We start from the raw sequence: 11,520 nt of genomic DNA, 5'->3' as shown, positions 1-11,520 counted from the left end.
TCGAAGGTTATAAATGATTATGGGTTGTATATAAAACCAACGAAATTTGCATTCTTTTTCTATCGGTACTAGAGAAAATACGGGATACTGAAAATGTGATTTGATAAAAAAAAGGCTGAATATACTTAACCCTTACAGTGGCCTGAATTCCACCATTCCTTATGAGCCTGAAGCGATGCGATTTATTTGACAACATTTCGTGTGGCATTTATGGCATGTTTATTTTAAGTCTCCCTTCATAATTTGACTCCCAAAAGTCTTTACGTTCCTTTGCGTTGAACTGACAGATGATGAGATTAGGGTGAATTGTAAGAGTAATGGCTTTGACTGACATAATATTTGTAAATGTTGTATTGTGAATCAGTGACGTATGTGAATTGTCGTGTAATGTAGGATGTTCATATGTATATATATCTTAATACCATCATCGATAAAAGACTGAACAAATTAATGTGGATTTTGAGAAAATATCTTATCATTCGAACTGATAATCAGAGAAGAGAACAACGCAGTTGAATATGTGAAGAATCTCTTGTAAGATATTCCATGAGATGGGCACATAAGCTTTAGACCGGTTTCGATTGGTTTCTACCAATTCTGGAATTCCCTTCTGGCGCATTTGTTTCAACCAGTTTCAAAGAGTTTTCCACTCTTCCAATTCTAGAATAGCATGATCTGTAAACGGAATTAAAGCAGCCAAGAGAGTTAGTAATCTGGAATTGCTATTCCTAAACCGGAATATATTCAATCAAAACCTGCCTTAGAAAATGGTTTGATCACAGGCCTCACACAGTGGAACCTATTTAGAACGAAGTTCAGGGGACCAGAAAATCTGTTGGGTGTAATCAATAGTTTGTAGTACGTATTTATTGTGATAATAATCAAATTCTTGTATTTGGACAAGTAGTTATATCCGAGAATGTTACAGGTGCCACTGTGAACCATGACTTAGGCCTGGATGCTTTTTTTTCTGAAATCTTGTCTAAAAAGACCTGCTCTGGTGTTCTTTGCCCTGAATTTGACTTGTTATTGTATTGTTGTATAAAGCCTATCAAATTTAACTTCGAGCCTTTCAATATATATATATTCCATATCAATCAAATATTAGTATTTTGAACAAACTATATTAGAATTTATCATCTTCAAAAAATCCCATTTTATCTTTAACTAGTTTCATCACTGGGTTCACATGCTTAAAACTGGTTTCAGAAAATTAGGATCAAGTACCTTTCTCGATAAGACATTCGTACAAACCAGTTTTAGTCCCTGTGGACCTTGTCCATATTAAATCAATATATTTCAGAATTATTTTGCTATGTATTCTAATGAAGATTCTAATCATGTAAATATGAGAATAACAGTGAAATTGTTGCCTTGTTAGCCTACCGAGCAGACAAACCTTGAACATTGTTGGCATCATGAAAACTGCCTCATTTGAAAATCATTACTTGAAAAGCATGTTTGATATTCTGGCCTGGTGGCTTCTAGTCATAACAATATTTGCCATTAAAAAAAAACCAATTCTGATTCACCGAATATATAGAGGCTTGCAGTGGAGTCATCAAACTCAATGACTTTGTAAATGTTTCAATCAAAAGTTTATTGTATTACTGTATGTAAATAGCATGTACCCGATATTGTAAATGTAAGTGCTAGAATTAGTTATTTTTCGCTATAATTTTAACTTCTTTCAAGTTATAATTTTCTGCTGTAATTTTAATCGCATTCAACTTAACGTTAATTATATCCCATATTGTTGGTACAACATTTTCTGCCTATTGAATTAGGTCAGCTTCATTTTCCAAAGAAGCATTCATTCCAGTTTATATTTATAGATTCATTAAATTTGCTTTGAAACCGTTAACAATACTTTGAAAGCGGTAGATCGGAATGGTTGAGTTGTATCATATAGATTTATATTATTGAATTTATTGCGTGTTTGATGATTTTAATATTTTATTCATTGTTTCAGAGAGTGAAACATTTTCAGTCATTCCTTTAATCAAGTAGATGTATGTTCGTCTATACTGGGCCCTTTCACCCTCAGAGATTACGGTAAAAATTTGATTCGGGGTAAGATTGTTGAAGATGACAGGTATTGGCTCTTGTTGGTCTAACTGTAGCATTACGTCCTAGCTCTATGCATTGTCTAATATTATTCATAGTGTCCGACAAGATTCTATACTATGAAGCAGTTCGTGTAAAATTTGTTCCCAATTGGGTGCCAGTTGCTCAAAGATAAGCGGCGGAGAAATACCTAAGTAACTATGAACTTTTAATTGTCTCTATGTTAAATATCCACTGGTCGACTCTAACCAACTTTTGAGCAACTGGCTCCAGGCCTGTAGTGTGGGGTTGGCGTTTAGCTGAAACGTATTACGCCATGTATATTGAATGATCATTTATTTTATAAACCTACAATTTATTAAATGAATATTGCTCCAAGCATCAAATTTTCAAAATTTTTCTTGGGCTGGGCCCACCCCAGACCCCCATTCAGTTTCAGCTAAAGATAATAAACAAACCCACCTGCATATTCCTCACGCAATGGGCCTCTCGAGATTCACCTTCCAACACTTCTTTAAAGTGTGTTTTAATCTCTATGAATAATTGAAGCGTCAACCTTTAAATAAGCTCTTATTCTGAAGATTCAAAATCTAATGGTTGAAAGACCTGTAACACATTCAATCAACAGATATTCATTTATTCTAGATTCTATTTCAACAAAATGACGTTTTTTGAAATGTTTTATTTCGATAGAATTGTGATGATAGTCTTTCTTTTTAAATGTAAAACATCTTATTGTGAGAATATTGTGATTGATTTATCGATGAATAAATTCTCTTTTGTTGAGTTAACTTAGCGTGTCCATTTTCGATCGAAACTTTCAGATTGGGACGTAGAGCATTTCCTAACCCAGTAGTAGGTCAAGATCGATTTAAAACTGATTGAATTGAAAATGTACATGTATCGAGAGAAATCCCACAATAATGAAGCCAAAATTGAAAAGTTCTATATCAGAATGATTATATTTAAGAGCAACGTTTCGGCTAAATGCTATTAGCCATCATCAGGCGTACTGTACATTCTTATATAGAACTTCTCAATTTTGGCTTCATTATTGTGGGATTTCTCTCGTTATCTTCATACACAGATATTGTGTATCTTCTTGTCTCATGTACATGTATGTTTCAAAGTAAATTAGACTTGGATGATTTTGATAGAAGAGGCTAGGAGCACTGCATCTTTAATCTGAGTTTATCAAGGCTCCAAAAATGAAGCGGAACAAGACATTGAAATAACTTACTAGCACAAATTTCTTCAATTTCAATATTTTATTACAATGATTAAAATATTTCATATCAAATAAATATTAGCAGCTTAAATATAAGTAACTTTAGAGCAAATATGATTTTAGTACATCGTACATGATTACCGGTAATCATATTAACAATCACTTGCGTATAACGACATTGTGAGACAACCGTTAGAGGTACGTGCAGAACATTCTATAGTTTATCTCATAGTAACGAGCTCTTCCGATGAAGTCGGGTGAATGGCTACCGTTTCGTCAAATTGAGCTTTCGTTGCACCCATTTTGATAGCTACGGAGAATCCTTGTAACATTTCATCGCAACCGAGTCCAATCATATGCAACCCGATTACCTAAAGATAAATCAGATTCGATACAATTTATTCCGATACAGGGATACATGCATACAGCAGTTTATACTGATTACTTACTTTAAGATCAGGCTGCAAGCAAACCAATTTCATATGTGTCATAGTTTTGCGTTGAGTAACCGCGTGATACATCGGAGTGAATTTAGTAGTGAATATTTTGATGTTTTCGTCTCCAAACTTGTTCCGCGCTTCCTCTAATAAAACAAAAGTTCTTCATATTACATGCTGACTTACGGGGAAAAATAACCCAGCAAAGCGATATCTATGGAAAATACAGTAGTGAACTTTGTCTGCCAGGGTGCCTTTTAATCAACTTTGATTAATTATTGTGTGCTGTGAAGAAACCTCAAATAAATTTATTAGTCCTGCAAAATTCAAGGCAAGCTGAGGCTAAGATATGTACAGTCAACCCCGATACACCGCCCACATCGGTGCAGAACAATTTTGGCGGTATAGAGAGTATGGCGGTATATCGGGGGTGTTTTACTATGTATTTGTGTAGAGATGACATACATTGAGAAAACCTGGCGGCAGGCGGGGTGGCAGATTATGGGAGGGCGGTATATCGGGGGTTCACTGAATATCTTTCATCAATACCTTCAGTTAAACCGACAGTTCCAATCGGTGGGTGACTAAACACTACAGTCGGAATGTTTGAATAATCCAGTTTGAGATCGAGTTCATTGCCGAACAGCCTTCTTGCTAGTCGCCTTCCAGCCGCAATAGCAACTGAAAACATTTAAACAATGAACTAAACCATTGCTATCATTGTAAAAATTTCATCAGAAAATCTTTCTGAAATGCTGTAAATACCTGGAGTAAGAAGCCATTTGCCGCAGACATCTCCGAGTGCGTATATACCACGACGAGTTGTGTTTTGATATTCATCTACTTTGATGTGGCCCTTCTCTATTTCAATACCCTGCAGCATTATTTAACGTCATCATAAAATTTTGATACTAATCATTGAAAAAAATATGAAGAAAACAAGTAGGGATACAACTCACTAAAGCATCCAATCCAATATCGATGTTAGGTGAACGCCCAACAGCCCACAGTAAACAATCAACTTCACTAATAGTACCAGTTGTAGTGTTTATAGAAAGAGATCCATTCTCTTCTTTTTTAACAGACTCTATCTAAAAATAAAACAAAAATAAACTCTGATTAATGAAATTGCTTAGAAATCTAGTTCATTCTATCCTAAATCAAATTGTCATACATGGAACGAAAAGGCTTAATCGCTATATCCAAGTTTGTTAATAACGAGGTTCCCCTGTAAAAAGGAGAATGAATGATTTTCTCACCTGGGTTTGTCGTCTCACAGTAATACCAGATTTTTCCATTTCATCAGTAACAGATGAAGCCAACATCGAATCAAAAGTTCGTAAAGCCTACAAATTGAAGTCGGAAATATCAGAAAAGCTTTAGGAATCAGACTTGAATCGTTCACCGATTCAAATAATAACTTACCTTATCATACCTGATACAAAGAGATACATCAGATCCGAGAGTTTGTAAAATACCAGCCATTTCAACAGCTATATACCCCGCACCAACCACAACTGTTTTCCTGTGATTGAGAAAAAAAGATTATAAGTCCATTGTATTTATCATCAGGAGGAATGGAACTATTTGCACAAAGATTGGCAAATAGCAACAATGAAGAATCTTAAGTCAACGAGTAGAAATGAACGCTTGCTTAATATCGCTGATTTTCAATGCAATTATATACATGAGTACAGGAAGTGATCAATTTTGAAACAGGCAAAATTATTCTATTTCTAATCAAGAATGAAACATACTTCGGTAAATCTTCCAAATCAAAGAAACCGTCGCTGGAGATTCCGTGATGAGCTCCGGGAATATCGGGAATCAGTGGACGACCACCAGTCGCGATCAGAACGTGATCAGCCGAGTACACCTTACCATCAACGGACACATCGCCATCCGGAGTAAAACACGCTTCACCATTTATATACTCTACATTATCCTGCATGAAAATTATACGATATACAAAACTAATCTATAAATCTCATGTTCACAGCAGAGGTGATTCAATGGTCTTTAATCATAATTCTTACAGATTAGGTTATGCTAAATTCCCTAGTTCTGCATGACCAAATCACGATTGATAGAACACTATATCCGCGTTGACGCGATGTAGAGAGAATCCCACAATTATAACGAAAAAGTCCGAAAAATGAAACTTCGAGATAGTAGTTTATTTCAACGTTTCGACTATATCCTAATATATTTATTCCTGAAGATGACTATTAGGATATAGTCGAAACGTTGAAATAAACTACTATCTCGAAGTTTCATTTTCGGACTTTTTCGTTATAATTGTGGGATTCTCTCTACATTGCTTGACCAAAAGTTCCCTGACTAAGATATACCCTCAGTGGGGGCTGTTTCTTATCAAGAGGTTCCTTGTGCTTCTCTTCACCAGAAGAGAATAACATTAGTCACTGAAAATTCCCTGACTTTCAAGAGACAAGTCGGACTTCCCTGAAGAGAAAAAAACTCGGAATTCTGATTTTCCCTAATCTGCAATATGAACCTTACTTTTTCCAAATTATTCAAGTAAATTCCATTCAGGCGTTTCACGTAGTCATCACGTGTCTTCTTTATGCGACTACATGAAAAATAAAATACATTCTAACATGAAATTTTCATCGACGATTGGTTATCGCAAATCAATAATCAATCTCTATACTTACGACCAGTTGAAATTGTTGAGGGTGACATCGAAACCATAATCAGCGTGATCGTGAATATATTCGGCATGCGTAGCCACAGTGTACATTACTTTCTTCGGAACACACCCAACATTGACCTGACGAAGAGAGAATGAAATCTTTCATAAATGTCAACATCTATAGACTCGAGATTTCCAACAAGGCTTTTTAAGTTTAACTTACGCAGGTTCCACCGAGTCTAGATTTTTCGATAATTCCCACATGCTTGGACAGTTGTGCAGCTTTACGAGCACTCGCCAGTCCACCTGAACCTCCTCCGATCACCAGATAATCGAACTTTTTCAATACAGGAGGCATAGCTCGTCTGACATTGCCAATGAAAGTCATTGAATAATGGAATAAAAAAAATTGTCCCAGTTTATGACACTCACCCCCGTCCACGACCTTGAACAGCTTTACAGTAGTCGAGTATAAAAACCTAAAAACCGGTCCCGTCTCGGAATTTACAACGTCGAAAATCAAATCCGGTTTAGGACTTTGTTGCAAATAAATTCCGGGCTCGGACTCTTCAACGCGGAGTATAATTCCGCAGTCTCGGGAACACAGTACTCGAAAATTATCGAAAATATAATCTAAACTGCGTCGCGGTCCATTTTTTGTTTTGCTTCACATCGTTCCAAGAAGAACCCTATTGGATTGAGCATCAGAACCTCAACGCCGGCCCGGCACTCGAGTGGCTTTTTTAGACTAAATAAACGCAATACGCGGGTGTGCCGTGACCTGATAAAGCTGATAAGATTTTAAAACCTTATTAGCTGTCACCTGTATGAAAGTATATCGAATACAGGGCGATTTGTATTCGCGAAAGATGAAGATTTTACAATTTTCAGGCATCGTCACAGTCAGTGTTATTTTTTCGGTCAACGCCAAACCGGCAAACAGACACGATTCTGGAAAGGAGTCGCTAAAAACAAGAAAAAACTGGTTTGGAATATATCCAGGTAGGCATATTAAATTCGATATGTTGGCCATGTCAGTCAACTACCAAGTGAAGAACGAGGTCGGCGATCGCACCGACACTGAAAAATATTCAATAGTCATTATTTCTATTTTCAAACACGGCACAGTATTTCATTTTAACACCCGAAAATCATACACCTTACTAATATCTAACCGTGTATATCAGGGACTCTATGGTGTGGACCGGGCTCGGCCGCTGTTAATGACGATCAGTTAGCTGAAGGTGCCGGTCGTCTGGCCGATATTTGCTGCAGAAAACACGACCATTGTCCGTACAATATCCGCGCATACAAAATGGCATTCGGTATCTTCAATTTCCGACCGTATACCATGTAAGCGTACGGAATCTGAATTCAAACATTTAATAAATCTGTTGACTAAAATTGCATTGCCCACAATGAACACAAAATGAATAATAATGTTGTGTATGATTATTTCAGGTCTTACTGCGAATGCGACTTGAAGTTTCGAGATTGTTTATTGGCTAACAACGATCTGACGTCACTGAACGTGGGGACCGTATATTTCAATAAACTATATACGCCGTGTTTCAAAATGGATGGCAAAGTCTACCAGAATACATTCCCAGTAACTGATGATGACATATACGAAAAACTGTCAAAGCTTAACTCCTAATGACTCAGATGTGGCATTGTAGTAAACAGATTCCAAGAACCGCATCAAACGAACAAAAAATTCAATATGTGTAAGCTTAGATATAAGTTTGAATTTTATTAAAATGTGACGCTAGCGTCGGCATATCAATTATGAATGTTCTTGTCTAGATTATATGATAAGCGGAATATGATTTTATTTTCAAGTAAAAATCTCACAAACAGATTCAGATTCAAATTTATCATAAACCTACAGCACGGCGGGATACAATACAATACGTCATGATATAGCAAGATGTTGAAATAGTTTCACAAGTTTAGAAAGATTAACTAGAGTAATTTCATCCGTTGCGTTTTGTAAAATAGAAAAAATATAGTTAGTTCGTCGTGTTAGCATTGTGATTAGCATTGTTATTCATCAATTTTAGGATAATGTGATTTTAGTATTACTTATTCAGTATTTTAGTATCTACTCAGTCGAACTCTCTAACTCTAACACGCCTCGTATGACCATCCTCCACAAGCATTGTGGACACTTTTTCTGCCTCCCGAGTCTGAGCACGAAGCGCTAGTCGGACAATTAGCCCGTGCCTTTTCACACTCATACTTTTGGTCAGACGAACACGAACCTGCTTTTCCCATCTTTCGCAGGTTTCCGGATGACTCGTCGTCGAGACACATTCTACCGGACCAGGTTCCCAGAGATTTTGACTCGCATTTCAGTCCGGCACAGCAGTTACTGGTCGTTCTGCAGGTACCACCGAGTTGGAGGCAGCCTAAAAAAATGTGGGAGGCATTTTAAACTTATACGAAAGTATTCGTTATTTTTGCTCAAATGAATAGTGAATACTTAACATGTATTCTTATAATATTACGTAAAAATTGTATATCTTTTTTGGAGCAATAAACTAAACTTGAAACTTGAAACTACGTACGTTTTGCGATTAGCTGCTCTTGCATAATTTCTCTGAATAAGGCACGAAGCAGATTCCGGTTTTCTTCGACACTTCGCTTGATTCGCATGCCATCAGCAGTTGCCAAGAAAACAGTCAACGATACAACTACAACTATCACGGTGGGAACCTATTTTACAGAAAGACGTGAATTCATTTAAAAAAACTAAGTACCAAATTGATACTTATTCTGAAAAATGTATTTATCGCATATAATCAAAAATTCATAAATACAGTGTTTACGAATTTGTATTCATTTTTCGACCAGTTCTGTTATAAATGTCAATCTCCGGTGTAATTCCTAACTCAAATATAAATCCCAAATATCGTTTCAATTTCTAATGCATTCATTTCTATCTACAATTACATCAAATCTGTTTCGAAGAACGAATTTAAATGAATTTCTACTGAACAGTATTTTACGAATAAAGATTCCTCATAGAAATTACCTTCATTTTGCTTCACGTTGCTCTTCGTGTGTGGATTTCACGCACTGTGTAAAGAAACTGGATTTGCTGAAGTATTTAAAGCAGATGTATCTTTTTTCATGAATCATTTGTCACGACGGCAATGCACAAATAATAAAGTATAATCAATGTAGTTATTTTATTCATGATATATATCTTTCAATAGATATCTAGGGTCCTCGCGAATAAGAAAAGAATTAAAGAGTTTTTTTCTAATATCCGTTTTTGAAATTAGATAAAATTTATGCGAAACATAAAGATGTATTCAAAACAAACTTCAACTCAATTTTTAAGCAATTCTGCAAAACGACATGACAATACTGTCTCGTATTGATAAAAACTCTAATCTCTGAGTTGAGAATAAAATATGTGCAAAAATGTCACCAAAATAACTTGAATATTTTTATGTAGCCATCGAAACTGCTATGAACAAAAAACGCTGAAATGACATGTCTCTAAAGAACATTTTATGATCACCATAAAGAAAAGTAATTGTGGGTTCAGTGAGGGTAGTCTCTTCTTTTTTTTGGTCGCGCTATTCGTCATTAGTAACAAAATGTATAGTGACACGAATGTATGGAAACAATTCGTCACTGTGTTGCCTCATTAACTAACTATAACACTAACAAAACATACAATTATCCCCATTAGCAAAATCGCTCGAAGCGAAATGAGTAATGTATGTAAATATATAAATTCCATGTATTATCACATATAGCATAGACAGAGGAGGAGGACATTTTACGTCATCCAACGGTTATTTTAAGTATATAATTTGATTTCATGCATACGATCGTTTGGACTGAACAGACACCATGATCTTTCGAATACGCGGTTCTGATGTTGTATCTTGGGCCATCGTCATTTCGTTTGTGGTGCAGATTTGGGTGGCTGGTAAACCTGTAGGTAAGACGACAAAAACTGGTGTTAAACCGATGAATTTTCATCGCTTTTAAAAGTTATTGAAACTCGCGATAACCGACTGATATCGGTATAATAATCTATAAGTATTCGATATCTCTTCTTCACTAGAAAAATTTCCATTTCTTACGAGATCGTGTCGACGAGATCAAGAAGGACGTGGTTATATCGGTAAAGCCAACCTGACTACAACGGGCCGGTTCTGCGTCCGATGGGACTCAATCGAATTGACGCCGTATCCAAAGCTTCGATTCATCGGTGAAAACATTTCCGAAGCTTCGAACCACTGCAGAAACCCAGACGGAGAACCAAAAGGCCCGTGGTGTTTTTATAACTACTGGAGCTCAGTTCCGTGGTGGGGTTACTGCGACACTGTACCTATTTGTAAACGGGACGAGGCAACACTGAGATTAGAATCATTTCTCAGACGTGAGTTTTCAAATAAGAATTGCTAGACGATTTCTGATTTTTTTTTCGATTGCAGGAATTAGCTTAGATTTTTGTAGAGTTCGAACAATGAAATGACAGCAAAAGTTAAAGGCATTTTACACGAATTTTTTTTCTAGCCAACGATGAATGCAAGGCGGGTAAACTGGGAAATAGTTACAGTGGTTCTATAAACTTCGTGTTAGTGCTGAATAACTACCATAGAAAAACCACAGTTAAACATTGTATACCGTGGAGCGTATCGGCCAGGGAATTGAACATCCAAAATTTCACGATGAGTTTCCTAAGGGAAGCCGGGAATAAATGTAGAAATCCGACGAATCTAATAAAACCCGAAGGACCCTGGTGTTTCATCGGCAATTCCGAATGGGCGTATTGCGACGTACCCGTCTGTACGAATGTTTGAAATCGGGTAAATGTTATGAAAAATAATGTGAACGTTTTTGAAAATTAACATTAATCTACAGACTTGATGGTGACATTAGAACATACTTCCAGTTTATTTATGTCGTTTTCTGTTGTTAATTTCAGACATAAACGACGCTGCATTATTGAGTATGATATAGTGAGGTCGACAGAACGGAACCAATCGCATTTTTAAGGCATATGATTTCACAGAAGTATCAACTTGTTTTATAGTACTTTTGCGGCATTCATTTTGTAGTTTTTAAAGTTTGAATATGAAGGTTGTGGTTTAAAAATACAAAATACA

At 36.2% G+C, this 11,520-nt stretch overlaps 4 protein-coding genes across 4 annotated transcripts; 2 read left to right on the top strand and 2 right to left on the bottom strand.

Moving 5' to 3' along the window:
- Positions 1–3,367: 3,367 nt before the first annotated feature.
- Positions 3,368–7,156, bottom strand: LOC141906910 (glutathione reductase, mitochondrial-like). The gene is made up of 11 exons (XM_074796388.1): positions 6,609–7,156; positions 6,408–6,523; positions 6,253–6,322; positions 5,490–5,677; positions 5,158–5,257; positions 4,992–5,078; positions 4,692–4,823; positions 4,498–4,606; positions 4,282–4,413; positions 3,745–3,878; positions 3,368–3,666 (listed from the first exon to the last, which is right to left on the bottom strand). Exons 1-11 carry the CDS (start codon positions 6,771–6,773, stop codon positions 3,517–3,519), a joined length of 1,383 nt encoding a protein of 460 aa, XP_074652489.1. The 5' UTR covers positions 6,774–7,156; the 3' UTR covers positions 3,368–3,516.
- A 20-nt stretch (positions 7,157–7,176) lies between these two features.
- LOC141906911 (acidic phospholipase A2 PA4-like) lies at positions 7,177–8,048 on the top strand. The gene is made up of 3 exons (XM_074796389.1): positions 7,177–7,387; positions 7,573–7,738; positions 7,847–8,048. The coding sequence occupies exons 1-3, from the start codon at positions 7,213–7,215 to the stop codon at positions 8,040–8,042; spliced, it is 537 nt and encodes a 178-aa protein (XP_074652490.1). The 5' UTR covers positions 7,177–7,212; the 3' UTR covers positions 8,043–8,048.
- A 464-nt stretch (positions 8,049–8,512) lies between these two features.
- LOC141906912 (uncharacterized) lies at positions 8,513–9,584 on the bottom strand. The gene is made up of 3 exons (XM_074796390.1): positions 9,423–9,584; positions 8,956–9,103; positions 8,513–8,796 (listed from the first exon to the last, which is right to left on the bottom strand). Exons 1-3 carry the CDS (start codon positions 9,426–9,428, stop codon positions 8,513–8,515), a joined length of 438 nt encoding a protein of 145 aa, XP_074652491.1. The 5' UTR covers positions 9,429–9,584.
- Positions 9,585–10,163: 579 nt separating this feature from the next.
- LOC141907517 (plasminogen-like) lies at positions 10,164–11,507 on the top strand. Its single transcript, XM_074797183.1, has 4 exons — positions 10,164–10,346; positions 10,473–10,790; positions 10,928–11,220; positions 11,340–11,507. The coding sequence occupies exons 1-3, from the start codon at positions 10,256–10,258 to the stop codon at positions 11,212–11,214; spliced, it is 696 nt and encodes a 231-aa protein (XP_074653284.1). The 5' UTR covers positions 10,164–10,255; the 3' UTR covers positions 11,215–11,220; positions 11,340–11,507.
- Positions 11,508–11,520: the final 13 nt, after the last annotated feature.

Source organism: Tubulanus polymorphus, chromosome 6 (assembly GCF_964204645.1).
Source record: "Tubulanus polymorphus chromosome 6, tnTubPoly1.2, whole genome shotgun sequence".
NCBI lineage: Eukaryota > Metazoa > Nemertea > Palaeonemertea > Tubulaniformes > Tubulanidae > Tubulanus > Tubulanus polymorphus.
Note: the sequence above shows the minus strand (reverse complement) of the source record. Positions and strands in the feature narration are given on the sequence as shown.